This window comes from Hyaena hyaena, unplaced genomic scaffold, assembly GCF_003009895.1.
Source record: "Hyaena hyaena isolate Hyena2069 unplaced genomic scaffold, ASM300989v1 scaffold_319, whole genome shotgun sequence".
NCBI classification, from domain to species: Eukaryota; Metazoa; Chordata; class Mammalia; order Carnivora; family Hyaenidae; genus Hyaena; species Hyaena hyaena.
In genome coordinates, this window is record NW_024080951.1 from 1,826,450 (window position 1) to 1,845,848 (window position 19,399).

Genomic DNA, 19,399 nt, shown 5'->3' on the forward strand with positions numbered 1-19,399 from the left:
CCCAGATCCTGGAGCCGTCACACGCTTGGCACACGGGTCTGCGTGACTTGCGTCCAGGGCAGCGAGCTGACCTACAGAGCTGGTTGACCTGTCCTGCTGTGTGACTAGCTGGGCCCCCTTCCTCCCTCCCTCACTCTCAGCTTCGGTGTCCTGGCCACCAGGATTCAGATTTGTGCCTTGGCTTAATTACAGATGGCCACGTATCATGGAATCTCGGGACACTCAGGAATAGTCAAAGCATTCATCTTTGACCCAAGACTGTCAGGGCTCCCTACAGTCAGTGCTCCGTGGGTGTTTGAGCACTCCGAAGGTAGCTCTTTGAGCTCACGGCTGCTGGAGGGACAAGTGGGCGCGGGGCAGGGGGTGCCCCGGGGAACAAAGGTTCCAGCCTACCCGGTGTACCCTTCCAGGGCTGCACGCTCTTAACCTCAGTCCTGAAGAACTCTAGTCACATGCAAATCAGTGACAAAAGTAACTGCCACCTAGTCAAATAATTATTCTCTACACTTAGCTTTGGAAAACCTGCTTCAGGCAAAGTAGCCAGCGTGTTGGAGAAACAAAGTGATTGGCGAGTGATTGAAAATCTGTGGGCTTCCTTCCTTTTCTGCCTCAGGGGTTGAACCTGAACCCTAAAAGGCCTGAGGTCTGCAAGGGGCTTCAGCCCAGCTTCTGCCCATGTCTGCCTTCCTGGGTGCCTGAGAACCCGGTCAGGGGAGGAGGGCGCTGTGAGCGCTCCACAACTGGGCTGCCTTCACAATGGGGGCTGGGACCAGGTTGCTGGAATATTCCCACAGCTAAATGTGGTAGTGCTGAAAATAGAGGAGTTTGACTGGCTGCACTGCACCAGGTGAAGGTGGGCTGAGAGCTGGCATGTGAAGGTATCAAGATGGCAGAAGACCGTGAGCGCCCTTCGGGGTCAAACACCACCACACTCTCTGTCCATCCAGATGCCAGCATTTCACAGCTCCCCCCAAAGGGTGTGAGAACAAAAATTACAGGTGCATCGGGTTAATTATGACCCTTACTTAACGTAATTGCAGGCTGAGACAGCCAGGTGGTCATTATTTTGATTGGTCTCATTAGGCAGATGTGTTCACAAGCAGCTGCATGCCACGTTTGGGGCAGGTTCAGAAAAGACATGTCAGAGAAAGCCCAGTTGAAGCCTTTGAAAAATCTTGTCCTTAGGGTCGCCTGGGTGGCTCAGTCGGTTAAGCGCCCAACTCTTGATTTCGGCCCAGGTCGTGATCTCGTGATCTATGAGTTTGAGCCCCGTATCAGGCTCCCATGCTGACAGCACAGAGCCTGCTTGGGATTCTCTGTCTCTCTCTCTCTCTCTCTCTCTCTCTCTCTCTGTCCCTCCCCCACACGGTTTCTGTCTTTCTCAAAAAAAAAAAAGAAAGAAAAAAATTTATCCTCAGATGCTAGTGAGTTCTAACAACTAGTATTATCAATGACATAAACACTTCAAGTCCTGTGATGACAAGTGAAAAAGAAGAAGAAACCTAAAAGGTTCATGTGTACAAAGCAGGCAAACCTATACTGGACGGCAAGGGGTTTCTGGTTTTGCCAGGGATCAAGGCATCTCATTAAGTCAGCAGAGCAGCCCCGGCACCATTTTTGTTTCTCTTCCTGGTTCATCTTCCTATTTTATAATGAACTGATACCTGGGGCATCTTGAACTTGTGGTGCTCAGCTTACGTAACTGCGTTCTTCAGGAAGCTTGTTAAACCATCAGGGTAGAGAGAGATTGTGCCAGACCTTGTTTACAGTAGAAGCTTGCAGCACTCGCAGTGGGGGGAGTAACCCCTGAAGAAAGCAGGGATTGATCCTGCAGATAGTCCGACTCGGATGGCTGCCCTTGGGGAAAGCAAGCCTGCCCTGGAAGGAAACCATGAGGTTGTGATACTGTACCACCAGAATCGACCCGTTCTAAAACCCCTTCCACCCTGGGCCATCGCTGGCCGACCTCTGAGGGAGCCTGTAGGTCATGGCTTTTCCACAGACCCCCATTTTTCCAGCTGTGTGTTTTTGGGGTAACTGCAGCACACCGTCTCCTTTTGTCCCAGGGGCCAGAGGTCCGTTGGAAGAAGCCCCTTGGCCCCTCGGAGGGGCCTCCCGGGCCCTGCACTGCCCTCCGACTGACGCTCTGGTTTTGTTCCTGTTTAGATGAGTTCTGGTTCTCCGATGGGTCCTTATCGGATAAGTCCAAGTGCGCAGATCCTGGCCTGATGCCCCTCCCGGACACAGCCACGGGTTTAGATTGGTCCCACCTCGTGGATGCTGCACGGGCATTCGAAGGTAAAGACTCAGGGCCTCCAGGGCCTGGGGCGGCAACATGGGGCACGCGTCTGTACTTTGGGTTGTCTGGGTTAACGTCGTGGATGCTTTGCGCGTCTTTGTGGTTGAAAACGAGCAGGGGAAGGCCTGAGCTGTGACTAAGGACAGTTCCTCAGGGAGCCCGTGCCATGTCTCGAAATGAGCACTGGGCGAAGGATCCCAAACCGCAAATCCAGATCGGGGGCCAGCTCTGACCTGGGACGAGTCACTTCCCCTCTCTGACCTCTTTTCTGACCTGACCCGTGGAGGTGGATCTGTAGGACACAAATTGTTTCTTTCCTGCGAGCGCCATGAGGAAGACGCCTCCGGAGGCCCAAGCTGCCTGGTTCGGTGGCTCGGGCATCGCTTGAGGAGCCTGGTGACTTGGTGCATGCGCAGTGTGACATGCCCGACCCCAGCCCGCAGCTGTCCTTGCCTAGTGCCCCTGGGGGGTAGCCCGTGCGCGCACACCCATCTCTGAGCGTCCTTCCAGCTGCCTCACCCATGGGAATTTCAGAAGTTAGACACTGCTCCCGTGACCCAGGATTGTGACTTCTGCCATTTGCTGGTGCTGTCCTTCTATGATGACAGCTGCTCCTGGGGTGACTGGTAGAAGTGACCGGGGAGGAGGGGCCTGTGTGAGAATCCTGGTGGAAGTCTATGTGTGGCCGTCCCCACAGGCGAGTGGACGGGCGTAGACTGCAGCCGCCCCAGCAGCCCATCTCGTCTCTCCCTCTCCCCATCCACTCACCTGCTCGGTCTCTGGTAGCTTGGCCCCCATCATCCACGGCATGTCCAGGCTTCAGGACATAAAAGCAGGTTCCTTTCCAGGAGTGACCAGGTTCACTGTGAAGTCAGGCTGCTGCCCAAGGCGAGGGTGGCTGCTTGCTTTGCCCCTCACCCCTCACTCTGAACGAGTGGATCTGCTCTAAATGATTGGGATCAGTGCCTCTGGTCCTAAATAGCGGGGGGCGGAAGGGGGGGATACAGAGCGACAGGGGGAAGGGGAAGGCTACTTGGAAGCTAGTTCAGACACCAGGGCCGTTTAGCTCCAGTAGAAAAGCAGAGAGAAACTCTGTCAGGAAACTTGTGCACAATGAACAGGCTCTTACTTCTTCCTTAATAGGAGGGAGGGTCTTGGGTTCGCTGCCTTGTGACGTGCTTATTCCATGTGGAAACGTCAGAATGCCCTGTCCATTCTATGTTGCAGCCCTGGTTCCCTGACATTGCCCCAAGTTGGTTACAGAGCCCCAGGCCCTTGGCCCACCTACTTCCTGTGCTTCCAACACTGACCTAGATGCGACCTAGCCCCAAAGGGCAGGAGCACTGTCTTTACCTCTATCCAGAGCAGCCCAGGCAGCAGGTGCCAGCATTTTCTCTGGCATGTTCTTTGCACACTGTGCTGTCTTACTAGCTGCAGGAGAATATAAGAATATCTATTCTGTCCACCGTGGCGGTCTCTGCTGCCTAAATATTTGCCTGGTACTTACCGCGCGGAATTCTGGTTTTATTCACTTATCTGTATCTTCCTACTAGGTTATGAGTTTCTCAAGCTAAGGCTGCTTGTTTTATTTATCTTATCTTTATTTATCAAGCACATGGAGAGATAACTAAATGAGAAGAGCTAGTACCAGAAGATAGATATCGAAGGCTCAGGATACTCTAGCTAAACCAACTCAAGGCATTGTTTTTGACCTCTGAAGATCCTTTTGCATTTTATGTTCATTTTTCAGGTGTAAAACAGTATTTACCAGTTTATCTATGTATCCACTTGCCACTCCCCATTTGTATGTTTGCTTGGTTCCCTTCTACCTTTTCGAGAATAAAATCACTGCTATGAAATGGGTCTTCTCAGGAGAGGGGCTAAGAGCAGGAAGTGGAGAAACCAAAATGGTGCATGTCCCAGTAACGAAAGTGTCAAGAGATTCTGGTCACAAGCACAGCTCAACTGCTGGGCTATGGGCCTTTGGACAAGTCCCTTGACTACCATAATACCACACTTCATGTCAATGCTGAATGTTCGACAGTAATCCTCAGAAGTACCTGATTATTTGCATTAGGCTTCATTCAGTCTTCTTGACCAGAAGATGAAGGCCTTTGCCAAAAAACACGGAAGGCTTTGGACAGTCTTAAACCCCCACTTCTGCAGTTCTGTTCATCAGAGAGTAGCTGTGAGCTGAAGTTAGAGTCTAGGTGGGAGTCAGCGCCCACAGACAAAGGAGAAAAAGCATGACATGGAAACACCAGATAGCCAGCACCTCACGTGCACCAGCACCTGAGCCAAACAGAAAGAATGTGGGATTCTGCCTGCCAGAGGAGAGGACTGGTTATCTGACCTTTCTAAAGTTTCCAAACATTTACAAATGGCATTTCAAAATTCTCAGTGTTCCTCTGTAGGGCAGCGTACCACAGCATACCGCCTGGAGACAATAGCCAGCTTTGGAGAAGTGAGCTGGGAATCCGCGGCTCCAGACTTTTGCTAATCAGATCCTCTCATGTCAGTTCCCCTCTGACAGCACTGGCATGGTGGCGAGTGGGTGTCATCCATCACCTCAGCACTTTAAAGAGAAATGTCTTCACCGAGATAACCCACTTGCCCTGCCTGTTACTCCATCTTTCTTGTACCACTTCCCAGAGCCATTTCTGAGCTAGACTAAACATGATAAAGATAGTCCAAAAAATCCCCTATGCATCTGTTTAATTGCTACAGACTAATAGAGGCAGTTCAAAATGCCTTACGGAGCTCAGACTGTTCTGGAAGAATGCTGGGCCCATACACGGATGTGAGGAGTTAACACGTCTCAAAACGGGCTTTAAAAAAAATGTAGCGTGTCTGCCTGTTTAATACCATGACCCTCCTAGAATCCATACGTGATTCATGCAAACAGAGATCCTACCCCACCGTGATCGACCTATTTATGTTCTAAACTTGCCGTATGATGTATTTGACATTGTTGAAGAGCTGAACTTGACACTGGATACAGGAGTGTAAGAATTTACATTTTTTACCAAACCATTCCAAGGATGCCGCGGAGGCACCAACATTTCTGCCCCAATCGTGGTTGCTGAGATATATGGACACTCTGTTCATACACAGAACACACCGTATGCCCTGCGGCTGTGAGTGAGGCTTCTCCGAAGAGGATTGTTTCCATACCACATTTCTTTTTTTTTTTTTAAAGAAAAAAACTTTTTTTTTTTTTATACAAATAGTTTATTGTCAAGTTGGTTTCCATATAACACCCGGTGCTCATCCCCACAAGTGCCCTCCTCCATGCCCATCACCCCCCACCCCCCCCACACCCATGAGTCCTCAGTTTATTCTCAGAATTCAAGAGTCTCTCATGGTTTGCCTCCCTCCCTCTCCCCCACCATTTCTCCCCTTCTTCTCCCCCATGGTCCTCCGTTAAGTTCCTCCCAATCCTCCTATACGTGCAAACATATATTTGTCCTTTTCTACCTGACTTGTTTCACTCAGCATTACACCCTCAAGGTCCATCCACGTTGCTACACAAGGCCAGATTTCATTCTTTCTCATTGCCACGTAGTATTCCATGGTATAGATAAACCACATCTTCTTGATCCATTCATCCGTTGATGGACACTTAGGCTCTTTCCATGTTTTAGCTATTGTTGAGAGTGCTGCTTCCATACCACATTTCTGACCACAAGGCAATGAAAATAGAATAAATAAGAAAACGTAGAAGCAAAACACAAACAACAAATTCTAAGCATTTGGAAGACTCTTGATGTAATTCATAATAATCATTCTAGGAAGAATTCAGGAATATGAGGCCACTTTTTTCTTCTTTAGTGAGTGATGTTGCAATGATGCTACCTGTTAAAGTCTTTGGACTGCAGCCAGAGAATAGTCCTTAAACAAAAATGCACTGTTTTCAGAAACATTTATTTAAATGATGGGGGCGGGGGGGGAAACATGAAAATTAACCAACTTAACTGTACTTCAGAAAGATTCTACAAAAGCTGTGAAAGCAAACAAAGCAAGAAATCAAATAGTTTTTTTTTTTTGTAAACTGACAACTGAATTTTCAGTGCAGTTTGTAAATAAAATCAATAATTAATTTTCTTTGAATATTGTTAAAGCCACATACATTTGATAAAAAATGGAAAGTACAAAGAAACAAGATTAGAAATAGGAAGATAAATTAGTATTTGCCCAGACATAAGAGAAATAAAAAAATTATTAGTGAATGTCAGGGTTATAGAGGAAGAAATATGATGAATAAGATAATTGGATATTTCTTGCAAGAAAATGGAGGGAGCTTAAGAAACTGTAAAAGGCCCAAACATGGAGGACACTGAAAAGTTATCTAAGAATATCCCCAAATTCCAAATGTCACCTGCAACTAATACATTTAGAGTTTTCAAAGCTTCAAAGAATAATGACGTCCCTGTATGAATTTTCCTTGAAATTCAGAAACAGCCTAGTAATTGCATAATAGGATTCTTTCCTGATAACACACAAGAAAAGAAAATCAAAAGACAATCTCAGTCATTAATAGCGATGTCAAGCTTAGATGAAACTCAGTAGGAGATTGAAGAGATTATTCATTGTTATTGGCAAGAGTTCAGCCAATTTAATAAAAGAAAAACTTTTAATTATAAAAAGTTACAGTAGCTGAAATAATTACAAGTTATCATACCAATATTTCAAAAAGAGGATATCTAATAGAATTAGGACCTATTTCTAATAAAAATTGAGATTTGCAAGATAACCTTTAAAACCTAACAAAGAATACCTGCTTTATTCCGAAGAGATACATAATACTTAATGGAAGACTGTTTATAGAAAGCAGGTACCTTCAGTCCAGAAACTAAATAAGATCATGCTTGGAGACAATGTCCTTCAATTATGTGGCAAAGCACTTGGCATTTCTACAAGCACTGCAGAGAAAAAAGGAATACATTTTGGAGGTGAAAATATATTTATACATACACTTCCATATCTAGAAAATATGAAAGATGAAAAAGAAATTATTCCAAGTAAGAGCAGTTATCTTCATGAGCCCTGAGAAATGGAAAGAATTATGGAACCATTATATTGTACGCCTAAAACTAATAGAACACTGGATGTTAATTATACTTGAACTAAAAAAATAAAAAATAAGTCAAATTTTAAAAATGAAATTATCCAAGATTAGAAAACAAAGTGGCCAGGGAACATAAGTTAAAATATATTTCCTATCTCACAAGCCTTGTTTCAAAGCATTGTTAATTTTTACAGTTATCTGTTTCTGCATAAAAATCACCCCCAAATGTATGGCTGGACACAGTGGTTTATTACGTCTTGTGATTCTGGGTGCTGGTTAGGTTCGGCCAGTGGTCCTTCTGCTCCTTGTGGTTTCAGCTCATGCATCTGTCTTCAGCTGCAGCGTGGCTAGAACTAGAGCATGAAAGGTGACCTCACTCATGTGTCTGTGGCTGGACCGGCTGGGCTCTGGCTGGACCCCTGTCTCCAGCAGAGTCCTTGAACTTCTCCCCTTGTGGCTCGAGGAATGCAGTCAGGAGAGCAAAAGCAGAAGTGACATGACCTCACAAGGCCTGGTCTTGGAGGGCCCAGAACACTGTGACCTCCACATGCTACTGGTCAAAGCACGTCCCAGGGCCAGCCCAGCTTCCAGAGGTGGGAAGTAGACTCCGCCCCTGAGCACGCGGGCTGCCACGTGCACAGAATCGTGTTTGCAGACCCCCTTCCACTGGAATAGTAGCAAAGCATACTTTCAATGTATCTGTAAGATCAAATTCTATATTCTTTGGAAATTAAGCCATCATTAGAGTTATAATTGGAGAAAGCAAAGGGCACGTCAGTAACCGAAAAGTCCTCATATATGTAAGGATAAGAATGGATAGGAAGAGGGGCGCCTGGGTGGCTTAGTCGGTTAAGCGTCCGACTTTCGCTTAGGTCATGTACTCGCGGTTGGTGGGTTCGAGCCCCGCGTCGGGCTTTGTGCTGACTGCCAGCTCAGAGCCTGGAGCCTGTTTCAGTCTGTGACTCCCTCTCTCTCTGACCCTCCCCTGCTTACGCTGTCTCTCTCTCTCTCTCTCTCTCTCTCCCCCCTAGAAATAAATAAAACATTAAAAAAAAAAAAAAAAAAAGAATGGATAGGAAGCTTCCAGTAAAGATGATGAATCAATTAGTTTCCTCAATTAATTTGTGGATTTAGTACAATTTCAATTCAGCTATCTAAAGGATATCTTAAAGAGCTTAATTGTGTCCAGTTGGAAAGAGATGGGAACTACTCCACAAAAAAGTCTACTGTAAATCAATAATAATTAAACAGCATAGTAGTGATTTTTAAAAAAATAGAAATAATGCCCTTTGGAGAAAAAGGAAGAGCACAGATCAAAACTCTGAATATGATTTAGAGTTAAATGGGAAAGGAATTTATATACTCCACTTGGGTTTAGGATTTAGAAAATTCAATTCTAGGAACAGTAAAGAAGGATTATCATTTTAGAAACAAGGAAATGCTTTAATGATCGGTAATGAGAGACTATATAAAATATAATATGGCCAGATAAAAGTATGGAAACATTAAGATTTTTATGAACTTGAAAGAGAACATTGAGATAAACGGGAATATGGGGGAGGGAGGATTTGTGGTAAGCATGGTGGGTAAAACCAGGCCATCTCAAGTGCATGGAGGGGCCTCGCCAGCAAAAAACACCAAATCCCTGATAAACAAGCCATCAAGGCATATGGACCCGTAGTCCACAAAAGTAGAATTACAAAATAAATAATAAGGATTTGAAAAATGTTGAACCACACGTGTGAATTTAAACTGATAATGGGCTACCGGCTCACACCTTTCAAAGATGAAAAATGAGGCCACCAGTCCAGGAAGTGATGAAGAATACTCACAGCTGGTATTGTTACAAAGATTATAAAAGGATCCATCTTCTTGTCCAGGCAATAGGATAATATGTAGCTTGAGCCAAAAAGTGGACCCACCCTTTGACCAGAAATCTAACTGCTGAGAACTCACTTACTAGAAATAGATAACCAAAGTCTACCCGTAAGACCAAAAATTTGGCATCTCCTTCCTTGGCCGGTGAGGTCAGGTGCACTGAGCCCATGCTCCCCACTCAGCCCTCCTGCCACAGTCAAGTTCAAAACACCGGTGCAGTCATAGTGCAAGTTTGTTTCAGTGTGTGTCGCCCTTTTGTTTGTTGGGGGTTAGAGGTAACATGTGTTTTGCACATCAGAATGTGTAAGTGAAATTTCTACTCTGTATAATACGGTAAGATCATCACTTACCACCCTTGTTGGCATCATTCCTTTATTAGCTGGAATAATGTAAGGTGCAGGTGCTCCAAGTAATACAGAGATTAGATCTCACCACCCCCTCAAGTGTGGGCAAGTAAGAAAACCCAGAAGACCTGGCTATGGGTCCAGCAGTGAAGCAGGGGAAGGGAAGTGGGGTCTCTTCGAAAGTATTAGAATTTAAAATAGGTCTCATTTACCAAAATATCAAGAGCAGTCAATTTGTTTTAACTTTTTTTAATGTTTTATTTATTTCTGAGAGAGAGAGAGAGAGAGACAGCATGAGCAGGGGAGGGTCAGAGAGAGAGGGAGGTACAGAATCTGAAACAGCTCCAGGCTCTGAGCTAGCTGTCAGCACAGAGCCTGACACAGGGCCCGAACCCAGGAACCGTGAGATCATGGCCTGAGCCAAAGTCAGATGCTTAACTGACTGAGCCACCCAGGCTCCCCAAGAGTAGTCAATTTGTATGTTCTTAAATGTGTGCTGAACAGATAATGTTTTAAATGAAAACAGGCTTTAAAAGGTGAAATTACCAATGAATGACAGGAGACTCTGGATTTCCATGTCCCACACACCATCAACAGGCCAGACTTTACCCCCCTCTGGTTGTCAGCCTTTGCTGTTGGTGGTGAGAGCCGCCATCTTCCTATGGGCACATGGCTGTATGTGCACCCGTGAGTGTACACAGGACACCTGCAGAGTCAACAGCTCCTGTATCACTGTGGGAGTGAAATATTTCATGTAAATGTATTTTTCGAAAAAATACAAGCTTATGGAGCATATGCTCCATATGCCCTTGGTTTTTAAACAGAGAATAAGCATAAATTTTTATAATGAGAGCTGTTTTCATTCTGAAGCTGCAGCTTAAACTTGATAAAGTAGTTTAAGTTACTGATATTTGAACACTACGGGGGGGTATAGGCGTAAACAAAATGTGACATATTTCATAACTCCTGAGGTAACATAATTCGTTAACAACTGGCAAAGAAACATGACTGCTACTTAGATGAAAAATGCAGTTTACTTAATGTTAGTAAATCGACTTAAATGATCTTAAAAGTAAGGAGTTGTTGGGACACCTGGGTGGCTCAGTCGGTTAAGTGTCCAACTTTGGCTCAGGTCATGATCTCTCAGTCTGGGTTCGAGCCCCGCGTCGGGCTCTGTGCGGACAGCTAGCTCAGAGCCTGGAGCCTGCTTCAGATTCTGTGTCTCCCTCTCTCTCTGCCCCTCCAGTGCTCATGATTTGTTTATGTCTCTCAACAATAGAAGTTAAAAAATTAAAAAAAAAAAAAAAAAAAAGTACGGAGTTGTTTCAGGCCAACAACAATATCTGTATCTTAAATGGAGAATAACTCCCACACTTTTCTTTGTTCATCACTCAGAGGTCGACTCTAGACCGTGATCTTCCAGCATTCATGAACAGGCTGCAAAATGCCGAGGCCAGAGTATTTATGGTGTAAGTGCAGGGCAACTTTCTTTTCTTCTTCTTTCCTGGTGGCTGGTTAAGGCAGCTTCTACGATCTGATAAACACGGTCCCCTAATTTCCTACACGTACCTACCTAGCCCCAGCTTTGCTGTGATTTGTAGTTACAGCAAAGACGTGTTAGAAGAGCTTTGTTTGTGGAAATAGGTTTAGTTGAATTGAGCCTCCCACTTGCAAGTCCTGTGTGATCTGTATCCCACGCATGTATCTTCTCCTATTTCTTGCCCTCAGCAGACATGACTAATCGATCAGAGGATCAGAGCACTCCTCCCTCCCTGATGCAGGCTTGGCCTTACTGTCCCCTAAATGCTGCTGCAGGCAGCCTGTCTGGGTCATGGGAGTTATTTGCAGGCGACTGTTTTGCCATCTCAGCTCCGGATGGATGTGGAATATCTTGCTGACTAGTCATCCTCTTTTTCGGTGCCAAATGTGCTCACAAGAAACTATACTGAAATAAGGTCTTTCAAAGATTATTTAAAGGGATGGACCGTTCCATGTGGAAGCCGTCTGTGCCCAGTATCCCCCCCCCCACCCCCACTTAGCCAGATGTTCTTGCACAGAGAACAGGAAGGAAAAGGAGAAACAGCCTGCGTGTGTGGATTGTGCTGACTGTATCTGCTGCGCTCACCATTTACATGAAGTTCGTACTCCCGTGCCTGACTTCTTACGGTCTGGTCTGTGCCGTTGGGTTCAATGTCCGTAATTGCTTGGTTACTGAATATTTATCATCACAGAAAGAAGCTGTGGAAGAATAAAGCTCCCACTGGAAACTCTCACTGCGGTTAGCTTCTTTACAGAGTAGTTCAGTGTCTGGACTTCATCAAGCAGCGTTCTGTTTGGATTTCAACCTGCCAGCTTTTCGGATCCACAGTGAAACCCTCTTTGTGAAACGACATCCCTTTTTGGCTTCTGCCTCCTGACCACTAGGAACTTGCTTCTCCCCAAGGAATATCTGAATGACTGCCAGCAGCAAGTCCTGTTTTTGCAAATATGGGGATATTTTATCAATTACAATAAAAATAGAGGAAGCAAGCTAAGACATTTTCATCCAGATATTTCGGATTGACCATCGACTCAAATATATTAAGAAAGATGGAAACTAACCGAATTATCACAGGTTTGCCTAAAATGGGGATGAGTCAGTGGAACTCTTCTAAAGAGTAAGAAAAATAAATTCTTTATCTGTTTTCACATTCTTTGTTTGTCAGTAAACGTACTGGAGAATCAAAATATATCTGCCCTTGATGTTTTTTTTTAAATATGAGGTGTTCCCTTATTTGGGAAAATCACAGGACAGAGGGTCATCTGGGATGTGACAGCAGCCCAGACCCTCCCCACCCCACCCCTGGAGCTGCTCACCCCCGCCAGTATGCCCCATCATCCCTGCCCCCACCTCTGCTACTGCACCCTGTCGTGTATAAAAGTAGGCAATACCCAGATTGTGCTGTTAATCTTAATTAAATTACACGTTATCTCATCATATGCATCAGCCCTCCTAGTCAGTACCAGCCTGGGAACGTGACTCTCTCAGGAACTCATAGTTCCAGAAAATTCATCTTGTAGATATAAAGTGTGGAGAACAACCTGAAAGCTTTACAGAAACGTCCGTTGAAGGACACCTGCGTACCTACCATGGGTGTAGGGAAACCGGACATGGGGAAGCGGGATGCGTGGCCAGAGAGCTCTGCATCCTCGGCACCACTTCCAGGAGGCCTGGGCCCCCGCCGGGTGCTTCCAGCACAGTGCCCGTGGCGATCCTGCTCACTTTTCCTTTGTGGGCCCGGGCATCCTCCACCATCGTTTCTAATTAACAGGAAGTACAAGACCCCCCATAAACCAGACAGGCAGGTAGCCTCATTAGGAGGCTCGTCCAGCAGCCGGAGGGAGACAGGGTGGGATAAATTAAGAACAGAGCACCCCTGACACGCCACCCGAGTGCAGTTTCTCAGCCATTAATCAAATCATACGAAAAAGACACCACAGCACTAATACACCCGCTGTCTCCCTTGGACTCCAGCTGTAGACGCATATGTGTGCTCAAGCACCAAGGAAAGGGACACACCAGGGAATGTGGGAAGTGGATAATTAGATAGCCTCCCGCTTCTCACCTCCACCTTGTTCAAGCACAGGACTTTTTCCTGCTTGGCATGCAGCATTTCTGGACCGATCAATGCTCTTGGGTCAGCGTCCAGCCCCCAGAGCTGGGCTAGTCTGGTGCCCATTCCAAAGACTATTACCTGCCCTTTCCTGCCCGGCTCTGCAAACACCACGTGTGAGGTTACAGGTGCCAAGAACAGAAATGGCCCCATGCTGAGAAAAGCCATTGTGTCGGCTGCTGGGAAGCCTGTGCCCCTCGCGTCTTCCCCTGAGGGTTTCTAGAAAGATTATGTAGTTAATCTCCCTCCCCACCCCACCACTATTTTATGTTTGTAGAGTGGGCCATTTAAGCACTTCCCAAGTGGTCACAGATTCTTACCATCGGATTTGCACGCAGGAGGCACCCCGCTCCTCTTCATCATACACAACAGTGTGCGTCCAGCCAGGACCATCACACGTGACATATTGAACCTCATTGTTTGCCATCGCATGTTATTGGAGGTCAAGGACTACTCCTCGTTGGGCACAACAAGTCCACATGCACACAGACACATGCGCACACACATGCACAGGCCATACATGACCCCAGTATTTGAGTCTTGTGTGGCCCTCAGAGGCCTTCAGGTGCATAGAGATACCACTGTTGATAGGAAATTCTAAATCTTATTTCAGGTCTTGACTCAGATGAAGAACTGGGGCTGCTCTGTCACCATGCATCCTATCTAGGTGATTGTCTGGGGCTGACCGCGGGCTCTTGATGTTCTGTAACCTTTTCTTTATTTTTCACGTGTCTGCACGTCTGCATGGTTATCTGAGCTCGGAGGGTTGGCACGCACAGGGGACGTGGGTCCTGGCTGCTGCTGTGTCTCACGCTCCCAGGTCTGGGGACGGCTTGAGGAGAGGTCCATCTCCTGGGTTCTGCTCATCAGCCAAGTCATCACGTGACGACGACGAGGACGCCATTATTCCGTGCGCAGCCATTCCATACACAGCCGGCAGCTTTGGCATTTGGAATGTGGAAGGAAGAAAGCAAAATGGCTCTAGCAAATCGAGGATCTGCTAATTGTCCCCACAGCTGTGATGTGCGCATGCCATACAGCCCCCAAGGACAGCCAATCCTGATGCTTTCTGATTGTCAGCAGTTTGCCTGAGTTTGTTTTTCTTTGTTTTGTGTAAACCATGGCTGACTGGGGTCGGGGGAGGGGGGCGTGGCGAGGTTAGTGACTAAATTCACATCCACAAAGAAACATAAGAAACATTGCCCTGCAGCTATACTGAACTTTCGTGTGTGTGTGTGTGTGTGTGTGTGTGTGTGTGTGTGTGTGTGTCCGTCCTTCTCAGACCAGAGAGTGGCATCCTTCTGCACCCTGACAGATATGCAGCATGGGCAGGACCTGGAAGGCGCACAGGAACCAGCGTTATGTGTAGACCCAGGCAGCAGCAAAGATTTCATGGACGCAACTGGGTATGTGAGCCTCCGCGGACCCTCCCCCTTCGCCCCCCAGGCCCATGAGTATCAGGGGTTCAGTGAAGCCGTAGGAGACCATTTCTGCTCTGTGTTCCCCTGGTCCTTCAGGATCCAGATATGGGACTGAGTAGGGCCAACCGGGCTCCCTGCCCTGCTGGGGTGACTGGCTCTTGGTTGCGTTAACTGCTCCGCCCTGTGGGCGGCTTCTGCCTGCTAGCTACATCACCCCATGCCCGTGGTGATGAGGCTTCCTGACAGAGGCAGGGAGGGTGTGGGCCAGCCTCAGCGTCTGTTCATTGCTGCCACGGCACCAGACGAGGACCTTGCTGACCCGTCTCCCGATGCCGGGCTGCACACATGGGCCTACCAAGGGCACGTGTCCCCCCAGAATCCTGGTCCTTGACCTGGCCTTATGCCTTTGTCCTCTGATGTGAATGAACCATCACTTTCCTCTATGTTCTTGACAAGTTTATCACCCACAGAATATATATGTTCTTTACCTAATTCGAACTTTCCCTATGAACTTGTGTTACCATTAACTTGCCCATTCATCTTGGTATGAGCTTCATGATATTTTCTTGACAGACAAGAACAAATTGGGGAAATGGAATCTATATTTGGTTCCCAGGACTTCATTCTGGTCTACCTAGTCTCAGTTGGCTAAACTGATTTAGATCATTTAACTTTTGGCTTTTTTTTTTCACTAACATCTACGCCCACGGAGATTCTGAATCCCCTTTTTAAAATTAAGAGAGACCCAGAAGGAATTCTCCACCCAAAGCAGCAATATGCTCACTTTCCAAATGTGATGTAATTTTATTTCCTCACTGGGCTCTAAGCACATGAAATGATTTTTTGAGGGAGAACATTACCAACAAAAACACCAAATGCAACATCTGAACCCTAGTGCCCTTGAGTCTTCCTGAGCCCATCCTTCTTCCCTAGGGAGCGGTCTCCATCAACGCTGACCGGTAAAGTCAATCAGCTGGAGTTGATTCTTCGACAACTGCAGACGGATCTTCGGAAGGTAAAGGGATCTACTGGAATCCGTAATCGAAACCCTTGTCTTGCACAGTCTAGCCAGTAGAAATGAAAATGGAGACACTCAGGAAAGATCACTGCCCTAGTCAAAACCAACATTCCATTGAAACAGAGACTCGTGAGGTCTAATTCTGTTTTCTGGCCTCCAGCTCATCATAGATATCACTGTAAGGGGAGGCAAGAATTGCAATAAAGATGACCAAATGAGGGTGAGCCCTCTGGATGCCCAGTCTTTGGAGCCTGGTGTTTTTTGGTTCCGTGGTTCATTGTACCAACTGATTATGAGCTGACCTAAGGGGAGTTAGTTGCTGCTTAAAAGCCTGTTCCCCCCACACCATCCTATTCCTGCTGAGTCAGCTACGTGAACCTCATAACTTCTACCCTACATACCAACATGTGCATGGTCAGTCCCCAAAAGAAGTTAACAGAATGCGGCAGCAGAAGGGTGATGGTGGAGCTGGGAACGTGGCACAGGAAGCATTTTGTTATTTTGTTTGTCGAGGAAGGGAGAGATTACAGCTGGTGTCAGGGTTGATGGAGGGATCCAGTTGGGAAGGAAGTCATAGTAGGGGGAAGCAGAAGAGGGTCGTGCCCTGATCTAGTGCACAGAGCCAAGGCTGGCCTTGATTCGGGGTGGGGACAGTTCATACGCAGTGACCAGAGTTGAGTGTGTGTGTTTGAGTGTGCACTCCCACATGCGCAAATACACATTCATGCACACGGAGTCAGATAGACATAGGTTGACAGAGTTCCCCTCTAATGGTTTCTTTTTTCCAGTCGTGAGCTGAGAGTGAGTGGTGGTGGGAAGTAGTAGGAGGGTGTGAGGTCAGAGTAAGGCACAGGATAGTGAGTAAGTTCACTGGGTATGCTTGATTGGATTGCCAAGCAAGGCTAAAGATACACTTGAATTTGCAGCCCTAATTAAAGCTTCTGCATTATTTGTTGGCCAAGTTGGGTGCTTCTCTCCAGCGTGGGTGACCAGATGTCCAGTTTGCCTGGGGTGAGGAGGTTCAGGGCACAGAACTTTCAGAGTTAGAACTGGAAATGTCCAAGCAAGCCGGGACATCACCCTACCTCCAGCTGCAGGTGTGAGATAATTGGAAAGTCGAATGTAACCAGTTAGAGAGTTTAGACAGGAAGGCAACACAAGGAGCGAGAAATTTCCCCTGCAGGTACAGCATGGGACTAGTTTGAGGGACCTAGCATGTAACCTGGGAAAGGAGATTTACTGTCACGGCACGGGACAGTGAGAATAAGGTAAGACTGATGCATTAGATAATTATGGGCAGAGTGGATACTGGAGAGATGATTCTAGAAGAACAAGAGGTGGTGGTCAGGACATGGGATGACAGAACATCTAGGAAGCTATGTGGTTTATGGTTAACAGCAAGGTTATAGGATGTGGCCATGGGAGCAGAGGCTGAGAGGGGTGGGTTTCCAGATCACAAAGAAGTAAGGGAGAGATTGGATTTAGAATCATCAACCCGCATGACAAGTGGTAGGGGAGAGAGGAAACGCCAACCACATTCTAGAATCTTCCATCAGTGAGGAGAGGAACTGGAGACAGAGAAGATCATTGCAGTGAGCCAGGGTGATGGGTCCTGTAACGTGATGTCCTGCTTCTCAGAAGAGCTGAAGTTTTAGGAAGAAGCTCCTTGGGCACTGAGCAACAAGCCTTTTGCCAGACCTCCAGGCCCTGAGTCTCCCGGCTGTAGGCAGACACCCTCTTCCTCCCTTAATAAGCAGCCAGGGACGCCGTTTCTTCAGGAGAGAGTAGGGATTCGTCCAGAGTCCTGAGGATGAAGGAAATTCGGGGAAGAGGTTGAGAGTTTTCAAAGGTTCCCATGCAGAATACCAGATCGGTGGGGCACGCTGAAAGGGGCCAAGGGGTCTCAGAGAAGCAAGCCATTGAGTGGCAGCAGGCATGCAAACGCCCTCAGCCACACTGGGTTGCGGGTCCTGGTGATGGGGACCGCCACATGACAAAGGAAAGTCAGGGCAGAGGGAGTACTGAGCTCGGTCCTCAGATGACACCCAAGCCTCCTTGTGGGACTGGTGTCTTTTATCGGTGACGCAGCTGGTATTGGGAGCATCTGGGGGCACCTCGAGGGAGGTGGGCGACATACCAACGGCGGACCGAAGAGTCTCGGGAAGACCCACAGCCCCAGGTCACCCCGCGAGAGCACCCACCCCAGTGCTGGGGTGGTGCCCGCTGGATTTAGCAGTCAAGTCAGATCCCGTTTTTTTAAAAAAAAAAAATGTCGATTGTTACAATCTGACAGTGACCCCTTTATCAGTTTGGGGCAAGACCTCCATTCCTCATTCAGAACTGAAACTCAGTAACAATAACCTTTTTGGTTAGTGCGCCTTGGAAACCCCAGATGCGGTTCTTTTGCAAAGCCTTGATCACGTTCACGCGGTTTTTAGTGGCAAGCTCTGAAGGGCACGGACATGCACGGTAGCAGGAAAGCTTAGGACGGAGTCCTGAGGACTTCCTTTATTAGGAAGCTCTGTCAGCACTGGGCTTGTGTGGTGGGGAACGTTCTAGCAGCGCAGCGTAGGAAGCGGGAGTGTGTCGCACGCGTGCGTGACGCCGTCTGTGTGCCCCCTTCCCAGGAGAAGCAGGACAAGGCGGTCCTCCAGGCGGAAGTGCAGCACCTGCGTCAAGACAACATGAGGCTGCAGGAGGAGTCCCAGACGGCCACCGCGCAGCTGCGGAAGTTCACCGAGTGGTTCTTCAACACCATCGACAAGAAGTCTTAACCCGGCCCTCGCCCGCCCCGGGGGAGCCTCCGGGAGGGGCCCCGGCCTCCCCACCCCCGGGAGCCCGCAAACGCGTGGTCGTTCAGTGTGCTTGCAGCCAATCGTAGATGTTTTTTTTTTTTTTTTTAGCCGTTTCCACCCCGTCCAGCATCATTACCCCCCGCAGGGCAGGGAGGCGACTCTTTCCCGGAAGCCATCTCGCGTGACAGCAAGAGAGGATGAGCGAAGCCGTGTGAAGATGAATGTAACTCCCGGTGTCGAGATGAATGTAAACCCTGGCGTCGGTCCGGACCTCTTTCTGTCGGACTCCACTACCTTGGTGCTCTGGCGCGGGCGTACCTCAACGGGAGGGAGAGGGGGGCTTGACTCTCTCTGTATCAGGTGACCCGGTAGAGATGTTAAAAGCAACTGACCGTAGTTTGGGCTTTCGTATTGTAAAATAAACCCGGAGACAAATAATCAGACATATACTTTAATGTTAAAGGTGCTCTATTTTTTTGGATGTACAGTAGTTTTATTTCTTAGCCACATTACCATAGCAATAAGAAAGAGGCATAGTAAATAGCTGGGAGAAGCCACGTGGGGAAATAAAAGAAGCACTGATATCTTTAACACTAGTTTGTATGCAGTTCCTTTAGAGCCTTATTTATTTGCAGGAGCAAACGGTGCCTGAATATTAACGGTGTTCTGATTTAAGGAAAACACAAAAAGATACATATGCCTTGTATATGGCTCAGTGAGCGGTCCCTTCAGCTCTTAGTTCACTGTGTATAGTTACTGCTCTGCTGCAGAAGAGTATGCCTGCTTCCGTTCTAGAACCTCCCGCCCGCGGGAGCCAGCCGAATCACGTGTATACAATGCCAAACTTGTTTATCTTTGTACAGAAGCTTTGATGAAGTGTCTTGTATTTAACGCCCTTATTTAAGCTTATTTAACCTTAAATT

At 47.3% G+C, this 19,399-nt stretch overlaps 1 protein-coding gene across 3 annotated transcripts in view; it reads left to right on the forward strand.

The window, feature by feature from the left end:
• Positions 1 to 19,149, forward strand: part of SIPA1L2 (signal induced proliferation associated 1 like 2) — a 228,323-nt gene extending 209,174 nt beyond the window's left edge. The window contains exons 19-23 of one of the 3 annotated variants that reach the window (XM_039248839.1): positions 2,167 to 2,298; positions 13,856 to 13,909; positions 14,525 to 14,648; positions 15,597 to 15,678; positions 18,309 to 19,149. In XM_039248839.1, coding sequence (XP_039104770.1) covers positions 2,167 to 2,298; positions 13,856 to 13,909; positions 14,525 to 14,648; positions 15,597 to 15,678; positions 18,309 to 18,455 — 539 coding nt within the window. In that variant the 3' untranslated portion in view covers positions 18,456 to 19,149. The remainder of the gene's footprint in view (positions 1 to 2,166; positions 2,299 to 13,855; positions 13,910 to 14,524; positions 14,649 to 15,596; positions 15,679 to 18,308) is intronic. The other 2 variants (XM_039248841.1, XM_039248842.1) reach the window with 2 other exon arrangements.
• Positions 19,150 to 19,399: the final 250 nt, after the last annotated feature.